At 50.0% G+C, this 23,357-nt stretch overlaps 2 protein-coding genes across 2 annotated transcripts in view; both read right to left on the bottom strand.

Moving 5' to 3' along the window:
* Speg (SPEG complex locus) overlaps positions 1-7,180 on the bottom strand; it is a 58,519-nt gene extending 51,339 nt beyond the window's left edge. The window contains exon 1 of the mRNA XM_013011748.1: positions 6,651-7,180. Within this exon, the coding sequence (XP_012867202.1) occupies positions 6,651-7,050 (400 nt within the window). The 5' untranslated portion in view covers positions 7,051-7,180. The remainder of the gene's footprint in view (positions 1-6,650) is intronic.
* Positions 7,181-14,654: 7,474 nt separating this feature from the next.
* On the bottom strand, positions 14,655-22,551 carry Des (desmin). Its single transcript, XM_013011345.1, has 9 exons — positions 21,841-22,551; positions 20,769-20,829; positions 20,563-20,658; positions 20,279-20,440; positions 20,001-20,126; positions 19,374-19,594; positions 17,766-17,809; positions 15,948-16,030; positions 14,655-15,745 (listed from the first exon to the last, which is right to left on the bottom strand). The coding sequence occupies exons 1-9, from the start codon at positions 22,416-22,418 to the stop codon at positions 15,704-15,706; spliced, it is 1,413 nt and encodes a 470-aa protein (XP_012866799.1). The 5' UTR covers positions 22,419-22,551; the 3' UTR covers positions 14,655-15,703.
* Positions 22,552-23,357: the final 806 nt, after the last annotated feature.

Here is a 23,357-nt window from a genome sequence, read left to right as displayed (position 1 = left end):
TTTTTTTTAAGTACTGAGCCTTGAACTCCAGACTTAGCTCTTGTGCTTGGCTTGCTCAAATCTGGCACTCTACCACTTGAGCCATACTTCCACATCCAGCTTTCTGTTGATTGCAATTGAGTCTCACTGACTTTTCTATGCAAGTTGGCTTTGAACCTTGATCCTTAGATCTCAGTCTCTTGAGTAGCTAGGAATACAGGCATGAGCCACCAGCGCCCTACTCAGAGAAGTCTTATCAAGCAGCCAGAGCCACACAGCTGCAGTCTCCTTATCTCTAGGTTAGAATTCTTCTCCTAGCATATATAGGTGATGCCAATCCTGGTGCCCCAAGTATGATTACAGTGTGAAGTAATTATTAACACTTGGCCTGTGCTAAGCACTTTGCACAAATGACTCATTTCATCCTTACAACAAAGAGGGAGACTGAGGCATAAGGAGATTACCTGTGCAAGGTTATACAGCCAATAACTCCAGGGATCCAGGATTCTACAGCTGGGTTATTGACCTCTTTGTTATAAGGCATTGCATGCTGATTGGTCAGTGTGTCCTTTAACCATTTTGCTTTCAAGCCTGGCTCACACCTATAAACCTAACTATTCAAGGAACTGAGAGCCATCAGGGCATTGTGGTTTGAATCCAGCCCAGGCAGGAAAATCTGTGAGACTCTTATCTCCAGTTAACCACCAAAAAGCCAGAAGTAGAGCTGAGACTCAAGTAGTAGAGCTCCAGTCTTGAGTGAAAAAGCCAAGGGACAATGCAGGCACCGTCAAGCCCCAATACCAGCACACAAATAAAAAAATAAAACAAAATAAATACAGAGACAGACCCACAGAATTCTGTTAAAACTGCACAATATCTGGGGCAAGCCAAGCATGCTCAACTCCAGCTCCTTACAATAGCATCTCCCTCACTTTCTACTTGGCTTCTTAAGATTTTTGGTGTTACTACTTTTTGTTGGTGTGTGTGTGTGTGTGTGTGTGTGTGTGTGTTGTGTGGTCAGTCTTGGTGCTAGAACGCAGGGTCTGGGTGCTGTCCCTGAGCTTTTTTTGCTCAAGGATTGAGCTCTATCACTTGAGCTCCACTTCTGGCTTTTTGGGCATTTAATTGGAGATAAGAGTCTCATGATTTATCTGCATGGATTGGTTTTGAGCCTTGTTCCTCAGATCTCAGCCTCCTGAGTAGCGAGGATTACAGGCATGAGCCACCAGAGCCCCGCTTCTTAAATTATTTGAGTGCCCCATCTTTATTTAAAAATTTAAGGCCACATTGTACATTCTGGGTACACACGGGTGTTCACTTGCTTCCCAAGCTGTCAGTGGCATATGCTGAACGTATAGACAATTTCACAGGGCCATGCAGAGAGCACATGTGTATTCCTTGAACACCCCCAAATTCACTCACAAATAGGGGAGCTGAGTGGAGAGATGGGGGTAACTTGAGTCCCTATTCCCCAGGAGAATCCGAGGGGCTGGCACATTCCGTAGCAAAAATAACCAATGGGCAGCGGGCGTGAGTGACGGGACAGCTGGGCCGAGGAGAAGCCTGGATTCTGTGTCCATGCCCAGAGCCCTCACTGCTCACCCCTTTAGGGCTGGTGGGTTAGGAACGTGCTCTCATTGTGGATGGACCTCCACAGTTGGCCCCAGATTGCCCTAATTTCCCTCATGGCTGAGCAGCTGTGCTCCCCTGCCACTTCCCCAAGCCCAGATTTCTCATTTCTGTTCTGTCAGCATTTCTTCTTAACCAGAGAAACCCCAGTCCTCATTTCCAATGCATGCAGACCCTCCTTTGAGCCCTGTCTATCATCACTCTCCTCCCCTTTGCCCCGCCTCTGTTTCTTCCTTGTTCCCATAGATTATCCTGCACTGTATTTTTCTCACAAACCAATTTCTTTACTATGTTTACTGTGTATTGTCTGCCTTTCCTTACTAAAATCATCTTCAACTGGATGCTGGTAGCTCATACCTCTAATCCTGATCAGGAAGCTCAGATCTGAGGATTAAGGTTCGAAGCCAGCCTAAGCAGAAAAATCTCCCAAAACTCCAATCTCCAACTAACCAGGGGGAAAAAAAGCCAAAAATGAAGGTATGGCTCACATGTTAGAGAAACATTTTTTGGGGGGTGGTGAGGGGGTGGGTCCATTCGTGGGGCCTGAACTTTGGGGCTGGGCTCTGTCCCTCAGCTCTTCAGCTCAAGGCTAGCGCTCTACCACTTGAGCCACAGTGCCACTTCCGGCTTTTTTCTTTTTGCTTATGTGGTGCTGAGGAATTGAACCCAGGGCCTCAGGCATGCAAGGCAAGCGCTCTACCACTGAGCCACCTTCCCAGCCCTAGAGAAACATTCTTGAGTGAAAAGGTTAAGAGAAAGCATGAAGTCCTGAGTTCAAGCACTAATACCAGCACACATTTTTGCTTGTTTGTTTGTTTGCTTGCTTTTGTCAGTCGTGGGGCTTGAACTCCTGGCTTGGGCGCTGTTCCTGCATGCTCCAGCTCAAGGCAAGCACTCTACTGCTTGAGCCACAGCACCACTTCTGGTTTATTGGAGATAATGATCCTCAGATCTCAGCCTCCTGAGTAACTAAGATTACAGGCGTGAGCCACTGGCGCCCGGCACAAAAATTTTTTAAATGAAGTCATTTCCAGGATGAGATGAATTGTGGCCCTCCCTTCTCACACATGATCATCTACCCCAAGCAACTAGAGCCGTACCTGGTGCAGAGAAGGCACTTGGTAACTATGTAGATGAGTGGCAGAGCTGCTGGGGAGGGGAAAGTACGAGGACAAGTAGAGATGGACATGAATCTTCCAGAATAGCTCCACTTATCCTTTCCCCCTTCTCTGTCCTTTATCCATAAGCTGAAGAAATAAATGATCACACCCACCCCACCCCCAATTCCACCCAGATCTTTCCTGGGGGAACCTGCTTTTATCAGGTAAGTGTCTCCTACATTGGATTTGGCTTTGGCTGATTGGTGGAGATGGGGTGGACAGGAGTTCTCTGCTTCTCTCCATCTTCTTCCCAGGTCTTGTCTCTGCTACCCCTTTTCCTCTTCCTTACTAGCACTTGGCATAAAGAGCTTGCAGCATTCTCTATACCCACTCCCAACTCCATATTAGTTTCCTCTGCCTTTTTATCCACACATAACAAATTCCAGGTAAAACAGTAACTGGAGAATATTCCTCAATGCAGGTTTTGATGTATTCCCTTCTGTTTGTTGGCCTAAACTGGCCTTCTTGCTGTGTGTAACTTCTCCCCTTTTGCCTTCAAGTCCCCAAGATGGTTCGTTGTGACCTCTGGCCCTTTTGGTTAACACTAGAGAGTTCCAGATCCTGGCTACACAGATAAGCCTCCTCCCCTTGCCTCTCCTCTCAGCCACTCCTTCCTCCTGATCTTTAGTGCAAGGAGAGCTCTTCTTTGGCCCCATGTCTTGAAAGCAACGCTTGCGCTTGTCATCTGCTTTGCACATAGCTCCTTGCCTATGCAGATGGGAGCCTGCCTGGTGTTTGAAAGGGGAGAATGCCTACCTATGTTGGACATATAACTGGAGGTGGATTGGGATATTAATTGAACAAAGATAAGCATGACAAGAAATATTTGATTTAGGCTTCCCCTGCCTCTCTGTGGATAGGCAAAGTGGACTCAGACTCAGAGATCCAGCCTTTCCATCTTCACCAGCCTTGGGTAAACTGGAACCCTAGATGTCTTATGTAATGGCCATACTATTAACAGGGTTTGCAAGACTAAATAATTCAATGAGAGGTTGTTTTAAACATATTAAGAATTTTACCAGTGTCCTGAATTTCTGTCATCTTCACCTCCATTATTTCCTTCATTGTATTTTGTGCCAGTCCTAGGGCTTGAACTTAGGGCACTTTTCCTTAGCTTTTTCTGCTCAAGATTGGCTCTCTACTCCTTGAGCCATAGCTCTACTTCTAGCTTTTTGGTAGTTAATTGGAAAAAAAAGTCTTACAGACTTTCCTGCCCAAGCTAGTTTCAAACTGTGATCCTCAGATCTCACCCTCCTTTTTAGCTAGAAATACACTAGCTATTTCCTCCCCCCCAATTTCTAAACCCCCAAATCTTACCACTTATATCCATTTCCCATGCTCCAAACTCACTAGCCTGAGCCTTACTTATTTCTCAGAGACTTGTTTCTTAGTATCTCTCCATCTTCAGCTAATATCCCAGGCTTTAGGAGTACCAGGAGACTTCTCTTACCCCGTCTTGTCCAGCAAGAGAACAGCCCTGGCTAGGGAACTGCCTGCATCCCTCTGTAGCCAGGTCCTGCGTGGCTTCCTCGAGTACCCTAAAGTTCTCCTACTGTTGATTCCAACCAAGAAAGTTTTCCATGACTAAGACTGAGCAATGCTGAGCTGCTTGGGCAGCTGCCACAGACCAAAAGTTGTTACCAAACAGATAACTGCTCTGGGGTGGGCAACACAAGAGGGTAGAAGTCAGACTCTCCCAGTCAAATCCACCAGCATCACCACAACAAAGTCCCTCTGAACCGCAGGTAACCAACCAAGGAAGATTGTAATAGTCAAGTATGTGGCTTCTCCACCAGTTCTGCCACCTTTTATCTGTCCAGCCTGAACATGTTCTTAAATGTGACATAGTGCAGCCCAATCCTCTTCCTGTTCTAATGTCAAAATTAAACACCCCAAACTCAGACCTACAGTACCCAGGGCTTTCCCTTCTTTCTAAGTGTCTCAAGCCTGCTCCAGCCTAGAGACCACCCCCCATCCCTGCCCCAATCTAGAGATGTCCAGACAAGTTAAGCTTTGCCTGCCATGCAACCCAGATGAAAACAGTAACTAAAAAGCCATGATAAACCAGTTCTGCTGGGGGATCTCCCACCCATCACTCTAACAGCCTACAGATCAGGAGGTCTTTGCAGCCATTCCCCAAACACAGGATCATTCTCTCCACTTCCCTCTTTCTAGCCCTCTTCCTTGCCCTTTCCCTCTTTTCCTCCCTCTCTTTCATCAATCCAGAATTCCTTGAGTAATAAAAAGGCTCCAGAACCAGGACAGAGTGCTCAGTCTGGGTTAGCTAGCTACATATCTTAGGCAGATCTTCCTCTCCTGTAGTCTTCAATATCCTCCTTTGTAAAAGGAAATGTTTGGAGCTGCAATTCTCTGTGGACCTGTCCAACATTAAACAAACATCATGACCAGTAACTATCTTTTCTCTGCCCTTCTGTTCCTTTCCCTAATCCGTCTCTCCTACTGCTCATATTTTCATTCATTTATCTATCTTAACCTTTGATTTATGTTCTGTTTTCAGCTTCCTTTGCCCTTGATCAGAGATAAGGAAAACACCAGGGAATCCATTCCTTCTCAAAGCAGAACTCAAATAGAATGTGCTTCATCCCCCAACCCAAGTGAAGAAAGTCTGTACCAACCTGGCCATTAGGCCAATCTGGGTCTTCTCTGACCCAGACCATGGAGAACTAATGATGGGAGACAAGGAAGTGAGCAGAGTATGGATGGGAAGAGAAGATGCTGACAGGAGAGGTTTTCCTATTTCCTGACTCCTGCACATCAAGCTTTCTTTCCCCTCCAGCTGTTGAGGGTCTTCATCCTGGGCCTCCTCCCCTATGGCTGGGCTCCTACCAGAAGAACCACATGACTGTAGTGAGAGCCCCTCTAGCAAATACCCCTCCCCCTGCCCCTGGCTGTCTCACTCAAATACAGCCTCCTTCCTCAAAATTCTGTTTTTCAAGATTCACTTGGCCCAACACTGCTTTTGGCTTAGACAAGGACCATTTGGCTCAAGGGCTGAGGAAATGAAAGAGAAAGGCCAAACATTGGGCCCAAGGAGAATCAACTCTATCCAGGCATCCACCCATCACAAGAGGATCTTGAGCACAGGGCCCAGACTCTTATCTCCTCCCTTCTGCCTCAGACCACCAGCCTGGAACTCTGCAAAAGCCTGAACCCCAGCCCAGAGCCTCCCCTTCTGTGCCCCTGCTTCTTTTGCCTCTGAAACCTCAGTAGACATGCTTTCCATACCAGTTCCAATTGTCCCTGTCCTCTATCTGCACAAGCCAGAACCTTGCATAGCCTACATTATAAGCATTCACACACACACACACACACACACACACACACATGTAAATTCTCAAGCACACACACCCATTCATGGCCAGCCCTAATTCCATCTCCTGATGCCCTGGACCTCGTTTGTACCTATCCACTCATTGGCCTGTTCCACCAGCCCTGCCACAGCAATGGCTTTCCAGGAGCTCCAATCACATTCTCTCCATATTGCACACAGAGGACTTGGCCCCTCCTTCAGACAGACACACCTGTAAAGGAGTTAATTGTAGGACTGTAAATCTGTTCTTAGAGATGAAGAGGGCCATTGATTTCCCTTCTCTCTACAAAACTCAGTGGATTTCCAGCACAGAATTCCCCCAAGGGGCCTATGTGCATCTCAGGCCTGGCTCATCAACTGCTGAGCCTTGACCTCTGACCTTCCTGGAGGAAGCCTTTCTGTATTGATACCCTCTCCTCTTGATCTGCCCTTCTGGACCAATGCAACTGAGAGTCCTGGGCACCCACCCCTCGTGGCCTGGGCAGCCCTCCTCTCCCCTCTGCGCCGCGCGGCCTGGCCAGGCCAGGTGAGCGCCCCTTGGCCCGCATTACCTCCGACTTCCAGCACCGTGAGAACAGCCTCGCAGGAGGCCCGGCCCCGCTCGTTCTGGGCCCTGCAGCTGTACACGCCGGCGTCGTGCGCCCCGCAACCCCGCAGCCACAGACAGCTGGGCTCAGGGGTCGGCGTGGGCAGCGGCTGCCCATCCCGGAACCAGCTGAGGCTGGGCGGGGGCGTCCCGCTCACAGCCACCCGCAGCCGCACGTCGCCCCCGGCACACACCGCCGCGGGCTTCAGGGGCCGCAGGAAGACGGGCGCCCCGGCCCCGGCCCCGGCGCCAGCCGCGGGGGCCCCTCGGCCTGCCGCCACCTTGGCCCTCTTCGGGGGCACCCCGGGGCTGGAGGGCGCCCTCGTGCCCGCGTCCTCGCCTCGGGCGCCCCGAGCTCTCTGCATGTTCTCTTGAGAATCGGGCTGGGGGAAGAACGCTGCGACCCGGCGGCCACGGGGGCGCCCGGGGGATGGGGCCCTGGGGAACGATCCTGGGGGGCCGGCGGCCTGCCTTCCTGCTGCCCGCCCGCCTTCGGCCTGTGCTACCCAGAAGGTCACCGGGGCGGCCCGCGGATGCGCCTCGGGGGCTATTTTTAGGCCCCCCGGCTCGGGTTGCGAGAGAGCAGTGGAGGGAGGGGACTTGGACTCCCCCGGGCTCCCGCTCCCGCTCCTAGAGCCCCCATGGCCACCCAATTTACAATCCCTGGCGATTGGTTCCAGGACCCCTCCTCCACGGTATGCCTGTCCTCCCCCTCCACCCCCAGCCTCCGGGTGTGTGGGGTGGGGGGTAGGGAGGAGTCGAGTTACCCCCTGGGCTCAGTCCCATTTCCCTTCCTCCCTCTCAGGCCCCAGAGCTCCAGTCTCACTCGGCCGGTGGAGAGGAAGAGGAAAGGTCCTGGTGAGATGTGAGATGCCAGAGAGGTGCATGCCTGGAGGGGCAGGCCGCAGTGGAGGTGAGCGGACCGCTGGACGGGCGGGAGGGACTGGCCCTCTCCCATGGCCTCCATTACAACTGTCAAGTACTAAATGAGACCCAAAGACTGGCAGTCTGGTAGATGCTGACTCCCAGCTGATCTGGCCTTTACTCACCAGCTGGGTGTCACCAATCCTCTCTCAACTTCCCAGACCTCATCTGAACAAATGGGGAGTGGGATTAGGGTTACAAGAGGCAGCAAAGAGAGAGAAGGACAGAATGAGCTAAATGATGATGACAAGATGAAAGGAGACCACACAGTCTGAGAATCAGAGGGGTTGGGAGGGATTGAAAGGGCCGGGGCGGGACCTATGGGAACCTTTGATTGGTAAGGTCTATGTTCTGAAGGCCTGGGGTGATACTGGGCTGGATAAAAACTGATCAGAATTGCTTTGAGGAGGATTCCTTTGGCAGCCACAGTGTGGACTTTGGGTGGGATATGGGAGGCCATATTAGAGCCGTGGTCCTTAAAGGATGTGCCTACTAGTAATGCACATTCTGGCACCCTAACTCAAAGAGACCCTGTCTCAGTAGGGGGGCCCAAGAATCTGCACAGTTAATAAGTGGCCCAGGTGACTGTGATGTGTTGCATTTTGTCCTGTAAAGGGACCCTGAAGCTTTCAGAAGTCCAGAGACTTTTGTAATAGACTACTTCTGTATGTGATGGTCAGAGAAATCTAAACAAGTGGAAAAACTGCATGGAACTACACACATAATCTGCATCTCAGACTGGTAAGCTAGAAGAAAGAAGATGGACCTTACCAATATCACTTTCCTGGTGGAGACACTACACTGTAGTATGAAGCATCACCATTGAGGAAAACTAGTGATATGCGCACAGAATTGCTATTGTTTCTTTTCTTTGTTTTTCTTCTCCTTCCTTCCTTCCTTCCTATACTAGCACTGACCTTGAACTCATAGCCTAGGCACTGTCCCTTAGTTTTTCTATCAAGGCTGGCACTCTACCACTTGAGCCATAGCTTCACTTCTGACTTTTTGTTAGTTAATTGGAGATGAGAGTCTTGTGGACTTTTCCTGCCTGGTCTGGCTTCAAACTACAACCCTCAGATCTCAGCACCCAGCTTGTCTAGTCCTTTTTTGTTTCTTTCCTCATTTTTTTCTTTTGTGTTGGTCCTGGGCCTTGAATTCAGGACCTAGGTGTTGTTGCTTGTTTTTGTTATTGTTGTTCAAGACTAGTCCTCTATCACCTGAGCCACAGCTCCACTTTTGGCTTTTGGTGGTTAACTGGAGTCTCATGGACTTTCTTGCACAGACTGGCTTCGAACCTTGATCCTCAGAGCTCAGCCTCCTGAAGAGCTAGAATTATAGGCATGAGCCACCTATGCCTGACTTCATCTATTATTTCTTCAAAGAAAAAGTTAAAAAACAAAACCACCTAGAAGCTATGGATGTAGGTCAGTGTAGCTCAGTGATAGAGTGCTTGCCTAGCACACTTTGAGTTCTAGACTCTAGGCTCAGTCCTCAGTACCACAAAAAATGAAAGAAAGGTTTGTGTGTGTTGTGGGGGCCAGGAAGGAAGGTCCCTAGGACCTTGAACCTTGAGAGATGGAGCCTAAAAGGGACTGAGAAGCCATGAGTTATTCAGAGACGGGAAAAGGTACTCCTGGCTTTGCTTGCCTTCATCTCCCCTACTTTCATTCTAGTATAATGAAATCAAAAGGTGTGTGTGTGTGTGTGTGTGTGTGTGTATAACATAGTACAAAAGAAACAATTTAAATGCTGAACTGTGTCCATGGAGATTAAGAGCCTTGAGGAATAATTTTTCCTGTACTTGGCATACATTGGTGATGTACAGTTCTTTGGGTTTTGACAAATGCACAAAATCATGCATGCACTACCTCAGGACCATACAGAGCAGTTCTATCACCATAAATATATTCGCTTGTGAATCTTCTTTGTAGTCAGCCACACCCTCTCCTGCAACCCCTGGCAACCACTGGTGATTAATTAAATTCTACAATGTAAATTGAATTTTAAAAAGGTAAAAAATGTGGGAGAAGAGATTGCAAACAGAACATCATGAACATCAAAGCCGAGATTTGTTTAAAAAAAAAACAACAAAAACAACAACTTATAACCCAGTCAGAGCTGGGAAGATGGCTCAAATGGTAGATCACTTACCTGGCAAGTAAACCCGGAGTTTAAACCACAGCACTGACAAAATAACATAATAATAATAACCCAAAGCCACCTAACAGACTCAACAATTGCATGCAATGTTATACATGCTGAATGTGTTGATTGGCGAGCTGATTAGCTGAATAACTCACTTAACATCTCAGAAAAACTCAGTTTTCTAATCTATAAAATGGGAGTAGCCCAACTCCCATTCATTGCTTACTTTTTTTTTTTTTAATGTTTTCAAGTGCCTATTGTGTGGCTAGCACTGCTGACAGCAGTGACAAATTCAGGTTGTTTCTATGAGAGAAGAGAGACATGCAATAAATGTACAGAAATTTGTAAAAACTATCAGGTAAGTATTAATGAGACAAATACTGTGGAAGCAGTCCAGCAGAATACAGGGATGCAAATATGGTGGGAGATTGCTCTTTAAAGCAGGGTGATTGGAACTGGCCTCCACCGGAACACTGGAGCCAGCCTTGAAGGAACGAGGAAGCAAATGACACAAAGGGCTGGGTAGGCCTGCTCCAGGCAGAAATAAGATGTACTTGATGGGCTCTGGGTTCCAAGAAGAGCCAGAAGGTCAGCAAGGCCGGAGGGAGTGAGGGCACACAGCTCCCAGCACAGGGACCAGATGGCCTGGCATCTTGCAGGCCATGCTACGTTTATTCTTAGTGAAATGGGAAATCATCTCAGGGGTTTGAGCAGAATTACATGATCTGACTTATGTTGTTATGATGGCATTAAATTATTATATTAAATTTTAAAACGAATATTAACTATTTAAAAGGGTCTGGCACAGAGCCTGGAACATGGCTGTCTCCTGCTTTCTTATGCCCATAAGGAAATCACTCACTGACTTGCACCCAAATAAGGGGTCTGTGGGTTCGGGAAGGGAAAGCACAAGGCCCATGCAAGTCACTGGCGCCCTCTCGTGGATGAGCCCATTCAAGCTATGATAGCTGGACGCTATTAGGCTCTTGCCAGTCCAGTTGCCCAGGGCAGCTGGCTTTAAAGTGCTTGTCTGTCCCTGGGCATGCACCCCGAAGAACCTGGTAGCTTGGCACAAGGCTGGACATGTGTGCTGCCAGTCTGCCTTGCTTTTTGATCACAAGTTTATGGTGTCATGGAAAGAGATCTGGGTTCTGGAGGCCAAGGAGCCTCCCTCTCCCTCATCCTCCTTTGCTGCAAACTACTGTGTGACCTTGGCAGGTCACCCCACTTCTCTGGGCCATGGGACCAATCTTAATGATATACTGTATACCTAGCACATAGGAAAATATTGTCAGTCAATATTCATTGAACCAAGTGGGGGCCACCAACCCTTTATGGTGAATATTTAATTCAGAGAAAAGTAAATAAAATTGTCCACTGGGTATTCATTCAAGAGGTACTTGAATGTTTAATGAGTACCTACTATGTTCCAGGCACTCTTTTGGAGCAGTAGGGATATAATAGTGAATAAAATAGACAAAAACTATCCTTGGGTAGCTGACATTTTAGATATTGAATCAAAGATCAGGGGGGTTATTTGCATATTTGGGGCTCATTTGCATATTCAAGCCAGCCTGTGGTGAGAAGGAGAAAGGGGATGGATATGGCCTCCAGAGACAAGACTGGGAGGGGAGCCAGAGTGGACAGATGGGGTAGGAAAGTGCCCATTGGGCCCTCAGTTCCTGCCACAGTGACCTGTCCCTCTATAGCCCTTCAAGCTCAGTTCCCCCAGATAGGATTAAAGCTGGCCTGGGCCTGGCCCTGGGGTCCCACAGGAAACTACCAGTCTCTGTGAGCCCTCTTCTTCCTTCATGTTTACAGCCTTGTAGAAAACCTCAGAGCCTCTTCAGGAACAGAGGGAGACTTAGGTCTAGGAGGCCATGACTAGTTATTGCAAATAAGGGAAACCATGGGACCTATGTTTCTTTGGGCCTGGCTTACTGCACTTAATATAATTTTTTTCCAAGTCTTTTCATTTCCTAACAAATAGGGCAATGTCATTCTTTCTGATGGAGGCATAGAATTCCATTGTGTATATATACCATATTTTCTTTTTTTGGGGGTCCCATCGTGGAGCCTGAACTCTGGGCCTGGGCGCTGTCCCTTAGCTCTTCAGCTCAAGGCTAGCACTCTACCACTTGAGCCACAGCTCCACTTCCAGCTTTTTTTCTTTTTGCTTATGTGGTGCTGAGGAATCGAACCCAGAGCCTCAGGCATGCAAGGCAAGCGCTCTACCACTGAGCCACCTTCCCAGCCCCATATACCATATTTTCTTGATCCATTCATCTACTGAGGGGCATCTGGGTTGGTTCCATATCTTAGCTGTGGTAAATAATGCTGCAATATACATAGTTGTGCTGGTAGCTTTAGTATGGTCGATCATTTGGGTAAATGCCCCAAAGTGGGATTGCTGGGTTATAGGGGAGCTCTATGTGGAGTCTTTTGAGGAACCTCCATACTACTTTCCAAAGTGGTTGAACAAGTTTACACTCCCACCAACAATGCAGTAAGGTTCCCTTCTGTCCACATCCCCTCCAGCTTCTGTTGTTATTAGAGTTCTTGATTATAGCCATTCTAACTGGGGTGAGGTGGTATCTCAGTGTTGTTTTGATTTGTATTTCTTTCATGGCTAGAAAAGTTGAGCATTTCTTCATGTGTCTACTGGCCACACAAACCTTTTTTATTTATTAATTAATTTATTTTTGGATTGTTTTGTTCATCCCCTGGATTCCCTGAGTCACTGCTGACTCTGGGTGGGACGGGCCCAGCAAGACTCTGCTCAGGAAATGTTTTCCTGGGAACAGAGGGCAGCTCTGAAGACCAGTGGTGTAGTCATGGGTCATAGGTGTGCAGAGAAGAAAAGGCTTCCCTTCATAGCTTTCCCTATTGGTGAAGCCTCCGTAGAAGCAGAGAGTTCTGGATGCCGGGGACATGGAGAGGATTACTGTCCTTCATGGAAGCTGGGGTGAGGCTGGGAAGAGGAGGTACGACTGAGATCCCGATCTTCCCTACATCCCCACTGACTAGTTTGTATTTACGAACTGCTTTTATAAAGGTGGGTGGTCGACAGTTTAGCTATCCCATTGTTTCTTTCCCCTTCCTGGGGGAGATGAGTGCCTGCAATTCATTCAGGGGAAAGAGAAGGCTCAAGGCTCCTTTATTTTGTCTCAGATAACCTCCTTCTTATCCACTAGGGCCCAGCCCTTACCCAGATATTTTCCTTACAGAGAAGTCAACTCACATTCTAGGCCCCATATGGTTCCAGAATTAAGAAGTTTCTTGTCAGGCTGGGAGGTGGCTCAGTGGTAGAGTGCTTGCCTTGCATGCATGAAGCCCTGAGTTCCATTCCTCAGCACCACATAAGCAGAAAAGGCTGGAAGTGGCACTGTGGCTCAAGTGGTAGAGCGCTGGCCTTGAGCTGAAGAGCTGAGGGACTGCGCCCAGGCCCAGAGTTCAAGCCCAACGACCAACAACAACAGAAAAAAGAAGCTCCTTGTCTACCTCTCCCCCTCAGTCCCCACCAGTATGTGGAGACATTGCAAATGCTACTTCCAGGTCTGTGTTTTATGGAGTTTCTCTGGGGGAAAGAAATGATTGAGTGACAGGTGGCAGAAGTGGGGAGTTAGAAGGACCCCGCAGCTTCCCCAGTGCAAAGGGGGCAACCCACCTTCTTAAAGAGAAGGAACAGCCTGTGAGCCAGGCAGGATCACACAAAAGGAGAGGGAGAGCCACCGGAAAGAGTTTTGGAAGTTTCTAGAAAAACCAGTTTGGGATGGCAAAGTAGGGACGTTTAGGCTAAAATCTTGATAGGTTTATTCACAGGCAAATTGAGTTCATCATCTTTGCAGTCTCTATCCTGTTCCCATGTCCGTTAAAGGATAACCCTTAAACGTGAGAGGAATAACCTAAAGTCTGAGATCTGGGGGACTCATCTAATTTCCCAATTTTTTTGACACTACTAGGATTTGAATGCTCTTCCTTAGGTGGTGCTCTACCACTTGAGACACACAGCCACCTTCAGGTATTTTTTTGTGTTTTTGTTTTGTTTTGCTGTTCAATAGGAGCCTCTCAAATTTATCTGCTCAAGCTGGCTTCAAACTATGATCCTCAGATCTCAGCCTCCAGAAGTAGCTAGGAATATAGCCATGAGCCATGGGTATCCATGGCTTTTTGGAGGGAGTGAAGAAACCACAACATGTCTTGATTGTCCCCAAGTCCCTCTACTGATTAATTCAGTCATCCCTAAACTAAAGTAATCGCCTTTTATATACACTTTATTCCACTAATATTTTGTATATTTCTTCAGTAGCAAGTGTTTTGAAACTAGTTATGGCTTCATGATACACTGTACGGTTGTGTCCCATGATTTCCTACTTTTCTCTCATATGTCCCACACTCACCTCCCATCTTCCCCAGTTCTCCCACATTTTCCTTTGAAATTTGACTCCCAAAGGTATTGTGTTCCAAAAGCACTGCATTGGAATTACAGATGAATGTAGGATAGACCAACAGTTTTAGAGTCTTGAACCTTTTTTTTTTTTTTTTTTACCAAAACACAAGTTAGGACTTTGAATTTTCAGACACTGTAGTTTTTCCTGAACTGAGCTCTGTACATAAAAGTCTTAGGCTTGCCGGGTGCTGGTGGCTCACGCCTGTAATCCTAGCTACTCAGGAGGCTGAGATCTGAGGATCGCGGTTCAAAGCCAGCCCGGGCAGGAGAGACCGTGAGACTCCTATCTCCAATAAACCACCAGAAAACCAGAAGTGGCGCTCAAGTGGTAGAGCGCTTGCTTTGAGCTGAAGAGCTGAAGGACAGCGCCCAGGCCCAGAGTTCAAGCCCCACAACCGACCAAAAAAAAAAAAAAAGTCTTAGGCTTAATAGAAAGGAGCCAAAGACTTCTTTGAGAGCCTCCATCATAGCCAGTCTATGGAAGAGAAACACAGGTGTTACCTTGCCTCCTGCCTTTACCCTGCTGATCTGAGGGTGAGGTTGGGGGAGCAAAGGGATAGGACAGGAATTAGGTCTAACAGAAGGTACTGTGGTTTTCCAGCCCCGCTACATGTCCAGCTCACATCTGTCCTACATGCTGCCCCTATGTACTAGGGCTGGGGGGTCCAGGGGGGCAGTCTGGCTAGGCTAGAGGGTGTTATAGTCCATCTCAGAGTAATGGGTGGTGTGGGGAAGGACCCTGCCCCCCCCCAGGGGACCCAACAGTCAAGACAGCAGGGGGCACGCAGGTTTGTGCTCATTCTTTATTGTTTCTGTCCACAGCCCCAACAATAGGAGGGTCAGGCAAGGGGAGGTGGTGCCCTCCTGCCAGCCTGAGCCCAGTCTGCTTCTCTCTTTCCTCTCCTCTCAGCATCTCATCCTCTCTCCTTCTGTATCTCCTACTCCCACATCCAACACCTTCGGGGGTTCCCTCTTACAGCCCCTGCTTGCTAAGTTCACCCCAAGCTGGGGAAAGGAAAAGGAGGGACCAGGGGAACACTTGCAAGTGCCTCAGTCCCCATAGGGGTCCTTGCCCAGCTTGCTGAGGAGACCTTCCTTTCTTTCTCTATCCAGGCTAGGGGGTAGGAAGAGTCAAAGGCCCCATCCAGACCTAGTAGCCCCAGACCCTGCTCCAGATCTCTCTCCCTAGAGGCTAGAGCCTGAAGTCAGGGAGGTGGGACGGGCTTCTGGGTTGGGCCTGGCTCCATCCAGTACAACAGTCAGGTTCACCCACTTCCAACAGCCAGGATGGAAGGCAGGATCTGCAGGGGTGACTAGGGAGTGCTCCCTGGGGCTTAGTGGGATGGGACTATGGGGAAGGGGGTGGTGGACAGTGAGGAGGAGTCAGAGGTTGTGAGGAGAGAAAGGCAGCTGCTGTGGCATCCCAGGATGGAAAGGCTGGCTTGAGAAGGCAGTGAAGTGTCTGGAGGGGCCAGGACAGTGTCTGAAGGTCTCTGGCTTTAGAGTACCTCATGCTGCTGCTGTGTGGCCTCACTGACAACCTGCACGGGAAGAGAAGCCCAGTCCAGCCCAATTCAACCCACTGCTCACTGAGAGGAAACTCAACCCTGTTTACTCCACCCCAATTCAGCAGGGACCACTCACCCTCAGCCACAGGCCCCAACCAGCGCAGGTGGTGGAAAATACCTGGCTGGCAGCTTCCCAGATACCCACCAAGGACAAAGGGCCAGGCAGACCACCCACCTCTCCATCTCGCGTCTCAATAGTCTTGATCATCACAGTCTTCTTGGTGTGGACCTCGGAACCCCTTTGTTCAGGGCTAGTTTCTGTAAGAGACCATACCGTGTGCTCATCCTAATTCTGGGCTATCTGGAGGACTAGAAGCTCAATCTAGGCTGTATCACCCAGAGCCATGGCAGATTTCCACACCCTCAAGATGAGTGTTTGACTTTCTCAAGACTTTAATACCCATCCCAAAGCCCAGCACCTAGAAAGTGGGTCTAAAGAGTCCTGAGCCAGCTCCAAAGTTGGAATGGTCTCAGAATATTTGAGGGTCTAACATTTATATATTCTCTACCATTTTTTTTTGCTTCCTTTCCCCCTTGGGCTCCAGGAAAGTCCTACATCATTTTGTATCTTGGGAATCTTGGGAGAGAGGATGAGAACCATAATGTCCAGCATTGTTTTTGGTTTTATTTTGCTTTGTTTGTGAGTACTAGGGCTTAAACTCAGGGCCTAAGTGCTGTCCCTTGTTTTTTGTTGTTGTTGTTTTTTGTTCAAGTCCGATGCTCTATCACTTGAGCTAAAACTCCACGGCTAGCTCTTTGGTGATTAATTAGAGATAAGATTTTTCACAAACTTTCCTGTATGGGCTAGCTTTGAGCCATGATCTGAGGATCTAGTGCTCCTGAGTAGCTAGGATTATGACACCAATGCCCAGCTCAAGCCCAGGTCTGAGGCACCCTTTTGGAGGATCTTTGAGACCCAGACTTCTTTGGGCTCAGAATGGGCAGCTTGATGTCTTAATAAAGCAAGATGGAACGGGAATTAATCACTGATCACTGTGCTGATTCTCTGACCTGTTGTACCTCAGTTTCCTCTCTGGGAAATGGTTACAATTATGCTTGCTCTATTATGGCACAGAGCTATCAATCTGACAAAGAAAGCACCAATTGATTTTACATGCAAGACTCACACTTGGTGTCTGTATAAACAACCAATTGAAAAGAGTGGTCTGAGTTTTATAGGGTGGGTCAAATTTAAGCTGTTAGTATCACCAGTTTGGCATTCACAAATCTCCTTAGCAAGCATAGCCTGGGCTGAATGCCGTGACTCAGTGGAGCAGTGGAGCACAGTGTGTAATTTTTCCTGATGGAAATGAACATCGAAGACATAAAAGGTTTGATCTAGGAAAGGAGAAGCTGCCAAGGACTCTGACTTGCCTTCCTAATGTGTCATTAGAATGCGTTTTTCTGCTCTCTGGGGTTGGAAAGCCACTCAATCTGCATATTACTAATGTCGAGATGGCAGAATGCCCTCAGAGCTCATTCTTTTCATTGTTTGGCTTTGCTAAGATTTGGCTTCGTTTTTTTCAACTGTGCATCCAATATCTTATTCCCACAAACTTGAGGTGTCCAACAAATGGGAAGTCAATGTTTGGCAACATGCAGACAGATCACAGAGAACTTGTCACCAGCAGGTGAGATGAACCTGCCACCTGGAACTCACTCCTGGTTCTTTCAGAGTTTGGAATTCAGAACACAGGTTACTTCCTGAGGCCCAGTACTCCAGGCAATGTACATCATAGTCCAAAAAAAAGTCTCTCCTCTCTCTCTCTCTCTCTCTCTCTCTCTCTCTCCTTTCTCTCCCTCCCTCCTCTCTCCTCCCTTCCCCCTCCCCCCCAGTGCCTGATGTGCCTCTGTGTACATTCTCCACCTGCCATGGGATCCCTTTCTCCTCCAGGCCTGGCCTGCCTCAGTTCTATCTTCCCCTCCTGGCAGGCTTTGAGCAGTGCTCAGACTGTGTTCATGGACCCAATTCCCCCACCCAACACACATTTACCTCGGAAGTTGAGAGCAGAGAAGGTCTGGACAGGGAGATTGATTCTGGGGAAAAAAAAGACAAGTCTCCGGAGGGTTAAGAACACTCCCTTCTCTCCCTGTGAGCACCCATCAAGCCTCCTCATCTCCCTCAATGCCATCCTCAGCTGTCCCAATCTCACTCACTGGCCCCCATCACTCTCACTGCCGGTACTGTGCACAGCCTAGGATCAAAAGCCATCTCTAGCTGTCCTGGGAATTGTCTCCTCTGGAAGGATCCAATGTTGGCCTGTAGGTATGAGATGAGGATGCCCAGCCCTATTGCTCTATTGTACCACATAGGTCCCCATCACTTCCTCCTGTTCTGGGCCTGTAGGAATATGGCCAGCAGCTGTGAGTGGCATCCACCATGTGCCCACGCTCCAGACAGGCCACCCTCCAGTTCTAGAAACTGACCATGGATCACTGGTGCTGGAAGGAGGGAGGCAGGGAAACAACAACAACAAAACACAGCTCTTGCTACCTTAAAAGGCTATTTATCTAGACTGTACTTTACAAAATCTGAAATCTTTTTTTAGGTATAAGTCCACAGCTAAACATGTCTGCCACTTTGTTTTTAACCACTGCTTTATTTTTATGACTATTGATAAGTACCATTCTTTCGGAGCCATAGATCTGTCTTATACTGAGGATAAATTTACACACAGTGTGATGGGAAGATCCAATGAATGTTGTCAACATCTGTATCCATGTGACAACCAGTCTGAGTCCAGACCTCTTATGTATGTATCTGTGTGTGTGTGTGTGTGTGTGTGTGTGTGTGTGCTGGTCCTGAGGCCTGAACTCAGGACCTACAATGCTGTTACCGAGATTTTTGCTCACTGCTTGAGCCACAGCTCCACTTGCAGGTTTGTATTGTGTTTTGTGTGTGTGTGTGTGTGTGTGTGCGCGCGCGCGCGCACGCGCGCGCGTGCTTGGTGATTGATTGGAGATAAGAGTCTCAAGGACTTTTCTACCCAAGCTGGCTTTAAAGTGCAATCCTCAGCTCTCAGCCTCCTGAGTAGCTAGAATTACAGGTGTGAGTCACTAGTAACTGGCATAAAATAGTTTTATCACCCCAGAAATCTCTCTCATATCCCTTCTAATTGGTTGCTACCCATGTCTAAAAAGGGCTTGCTTTATGCACATCACCTATATGTCTTCTTGTGAGTGTGCACCTGTGGACTCACACTTGTCTCTTCATGCCCTCACTTAGCCTATCATGTGTGCAAGGCTTTCTATGCCTTCCTGTCTCATTTTATCTCTAGTTGTCCCTCTCTTTCCTTCTTCATCATTCCCCAGTCTGCTTTCATCTCTCCCTTGACTGGCAGTAATATTTTATTACTGATTGCTGAATATGATTTTGTGCTGCTGGTTTTTAATTCTAAAGCTGGGTAAGGGAATACTTATATTTCTCTTTTTATAAAAGCTGTTAATTACATCATTCTGTACCCAAATGGCCTTTAATTCTCTGCGATGAGTAAGCGTAACAGTGGTGTCTTCTATCAATTATTTTGAAGTCTTGTTGAGATGATCTGGACAGACTGGGTCCCCCTACACCCAACACCCCAACCCCTGCCTTGTTCCTCACCGGCTCTCCTCGCCCTCCAGCAACTTCCGGTAGGTGGCGATCTCCACATCCAGGGCCATCTTCACATTGAGCAGGTCCTGGTATTCGCGCAGGTGGCGGGCCATCTCATCCTTGAGGTGCCGGATCTCCTCCTCCAGGCGGGCGATGTTGTCCTGGTAGCCGCTGGCCTCGTTGGCAAAGCGATCCTCCAGCTCCCGCATCTGCCTCATCAGGGAATCGTTCTGCGGGAATTGGGAGAGCTCAAGTCACGAACAGGCTCAGAGCATGTCCAGAAACGAAGACAGTAAGGGACCAGAATGGTCCCTTAGAATTGCTAAACAGCAATTCTAGATGGTTAGGGATTATCAAAGCTTCTTAACTAGGAAACCCTGAACTCAGGAACTCAGATGAAGTCTTAAGGTCAAGCCACATAAAAGGGAATATCTTCATTTAGTCTCCCCATTCCCCACCTAGGGAGATGCCCTCCAGAGCCTTCCAAGTCCTTAGAGCCCAACTGTGAACCCAGTCTGTTTTCACCCCTGTTGTGGATGTGAGAGGAAGACCCACAGAGGGAGCCAAAATCATCAAGTGTGGGTGTGAGCAGCAGACGTGAAGGGACGGAGCTTGTGGAGATGGGCAGGGACTCACTGTGCCCTTGAGGGCATCGATCTCGCAGGTGTAGGACTGGATCTGGTGGCGGTATTCCATCATCTCCTGTTTAGCCTGGCGCAGGGCATCATTGTTCTTGTTGGCTGCCTGGGTCAGGTCGGACACCTGCAGGTAGAAAGAGGACCTGTGCAGGTCTGGCAAGCAAGGAGCATGGACACTCTATGCTCACCCTCCTCTGTAGATGGAGTCACAGGCAGCACCTCCATGCTGGCATTGAGGGGGACAGAGGTACCAAGTTCCTGGGCCAAGACACTCACCTTGGACTTGTACCACTCCTCAGCTTCAGAGATGTTCTTAGCCGCGATGGTCTCGTACTGAGCCCGGATGTCCCTGAGGGCCGCTGTGAGGTCTGGCTTGGACATGTCCATCTCCACATGGACCTGCTGTTCTTGAAGCTGGGCTTGCAGCTCACGGATCTCCTGAAGGGTATGGCTGGGCTTTAGTCCCCTTTCAGGTCCCCTAGGGGCCCCCTTACACCCTCACTACTAGAGTCAGCCCCATGTTCCAGCTGCTTTCATCGCAGTCCAAGGACCCTGCGTACCTCTTCGTGCACTTTCTTAAGGAATGCAATTTCTTCATTGAGAGATTCGATTCTGCGCTCCAGATCAATGCGAGCTAAAGTGGCTGCATCTACATCCTGGGAAAGGTCAAGCAACAAGGACAGAGTCAGGGAACAACCAGGTGGGGCAGAGGGAGACCAGAGAAGACAGTAGGGAAAAGACTACTGGGGGGCCAGGGACCACTCACCGCTCTGAAGGCAGCCAAATTGTTCTCTGCTTCTTCTTTCAGTTGGATTTCTTCCTGCAGCCTAATCAGGACAGACAGAACAACCAACAGTTGGGGGGGGAGGGAGGGGCAGACAAAGTAAGGAAGTTGGCAGTGACAACAAGGGGCTCATCAGGGAGTGAATTCAAGACAGGAGGCCTGCCAGCTGAGTAGAAAGGCTAGGCTCAGAAGGGGAGTGTCAGAGGCCACGCCTACCCAGGGAGGGGACCGGAAGTGGCAGTCTCTGTCCTGGAGCCACACCCTTGAAGTCTCTGTCTACCAGACCGTGACCTCCCTGGGGTTAGGAACTGTGTCTATTTTATCCATCTCCGTGTCCCTGTTTCTCAGCCTCAGCCAGACCCGTGTAATGGTTCAATTATAGTTGGTGACTCTGGCAGTAGCAGGAGGGTGACTGCTCACTGGGTAAACAGAAGCAGGACCCATAGTCATCTATACTCAACCTTTGCATATTGGATGCGTGGTGGAGTCTACCTGCTAGTTCTCCCAAGCTTTCAAAGGCCAGAGCCCTCCCCTATTCTCCTCTTGACTCAAGCTCACCCACTTACCTTGTGAAATGACACGGCCTCAGCCAGGCCCAGGCCACAGGTTACCTTCTCCCCTCCCCAGGGCCTCATCACAGCTGAGCTTGGCTTCCCTCCCCTGGGCCCACCTTTCCTGTCCCCTGTCAGCCTGGCTTTCTTCCTCTGACTGCTCTGAACCCCGGGGCTCTCCCTCCTCTATCCAGCCCTACCACGGAGGCCTCTTGGATTCTTTTTAAGGTGGCTCCCCACAGAGCACTGGGCTTCTTCCCAACGCCTCCCCTGTCTTGTCCTTGATTTATCTCAAGACAATTCCTCCTGGATTAGGAGATTGCAAAGGAGAGAGATCTGGGGTCCATTTCTTTTCTTTTTTTTTTAAGGGAAAGTTGGGGGAGAAGGGGGTTGAACCTCTCCAAGCACAGGGTCAAGGAGGCTCCCAACCCACCCACCCCCGCCCCGCCCCGCCCCGGGAGGGGGGCGGGCAAGAGAGCGCTGAGCAGTGGGGCCATCCTCACTTGGCCTTGAGGCGCTGCAGGTCGTCGATGAGGTTGTCGCGCTCGACGTCCACGCGGGCCCTCTGGTTGGTGAGCACCTCCACCTGGCGCCGCAGCTCGCGCAGCTCCTCCTCGTAGAGCTCGGCCACGCGCGTGGGCTCGCGGCCCTTGAGTCGGTTGACCTCGGCGGCCAAGGCGGCGTTCTGCTGCTCCAGGAAGCGCACCTTCTCGATGTAGTTGGCGAAGCGGTCATTGAGCTCCTGCAGCTCCACCTTCTCGTTGGTGCGGGTGGTCAGGAACTCCTGGTTCACCGCGTCGGCCAGCGAGAAATCCAGCAGCTCGCCCGCGCCGTACGACGAAGGCCCGCGGGTGGCCCCCAGCCGGCTGGCCCGCAGGGACCCCAAGCCCCCGGCGCCCCCCGACGTGCGCGACACCTGGTACACGCGGGAGGTCATGGAGCTGGAGGAGCCCTTGGTGCCGAAGCCCGCGCGGGGGAACACGGGCGAGCTCAGCGGGGAGCCGAGCGAGAAGCCGGGGGCGCCGCCGAAGGTGCGGCGGTAGGAGGACACGCGCTGGCTGGACGAGTAGGCCTGGCTCATGGTGGCGGTGCGGGCGAGGCTGGCCGGGGGCGCACGGAGCAAGGGCGGCGGGCGGCCGGCGCAGAGTGGACGGCTGGACGAGGGGACACGGAGCCCCTAGGCGTCCGCTCTATTTGTAGCCCTCCTGACATCAGCCCGCGCCGCCCCTCCCCTGACAGCTGCAGGATCCCTCTGTCCTGCCAGGAAAGGGCGGCCGCTGGCGGGCGGGCGAGGGCGGGGAGGCCGGCTCCCCCCCCCCACACACACACCGCGGGAGGCCCGCGCCCCCAAGCCCGCCCAGAGCCGAGGGAGGGCTGCCTGGCTCCGGACAGCAGCAGACAGGCAGGCCGGCAACAAGCCAACCCAGCCGGGCTGGAGCCCCAGGCAGGGGACCCCTTTCAGCATTGGGGGGTACCTCCCTTCTCCTGGGGAGGGATGGTGTTGGTGACTGAGAAGAGCAGGCTAGACATTTCCATTTCATTTAGGGGAGGGTCCCCCCCTTTTTTCTTTCTCCAAGGAGAGACTTTGGGTCATTTGAAAGAATAAGATCTGTACCAAGAAAGGCCCTAAACCACCCTATTTCTGAAGACTTAGTCATTGGAGCTGTGTGGCAAAGAACAGGCCTCCAGCAGCTAGGCAGCGAGGGAGGCTAGAAGGGCACAGAACAAGCCTGTCCAGAGCCTGCTTGCACAGAGATGTCCCCTGGCACTTTGGTTCCAGCTCTGAGCCTCAGTGTCCCTCTGGATGATAGTAGGCTTTCCCCCCTCTCTCCCCCTTATCAGCCAGCAGGGTGATTTCCAGAAAGTCTGGTGGTTTCTCTCAGGTTCCAATGGCTGGGTAGAGTCATCCCCCACCCACCTCCAACCCAGCACTGCCTGGCTCTGTCCGCTCACTGCTTCTCCAAGCCATCCCCCTACTCACACCGCCCACACCCACTCACACCGCCCACACCCACTCACA

Source organism: Dipodomys ordii, unplaced genomic scaffold (genome assembly GCF_000151885.1).
Source record: "Dipodomys ordii isolate 6190 unplaced genomic scaffold, Dord_2.0 Scaffold1, whole genome shotgun sequence".
NCBI classification, from domain to species: Eukaryota; Metazoa; Chordata; class Mammalia; order Rodentia; family Heteromyidae; genus Dipodomys; species Dipodomys ordii.
Note: the sequence above shows the minus strand (reverse complement) of the source record. Positions and strands in the feature narration are given on the sequence as shown.

Coding starts and splice junctions, on each gene's coding strand:
- Des (XM_013011345.1), bottom strand. CDS start 22,418: ATGAGCCAGGCCTACTCGTCCAGCCAGCGCGTGTCCTCCTACCGCCGC. Junction 17,810..19,373: donor CTGGAGGGCGAGGAGAGCCG/GTGAGGAACAAG, acceptor TTTTTTCCCCAG/AATCAATCTCCCTGTCCAGA. Junction 15,746..15,947: donor TTGAGACGCGAGATGGAGAG/GTGGGTGGTCTG, acceptor CTTCCCGTGCAG/GTTGTCAGTGAGGCCACACA.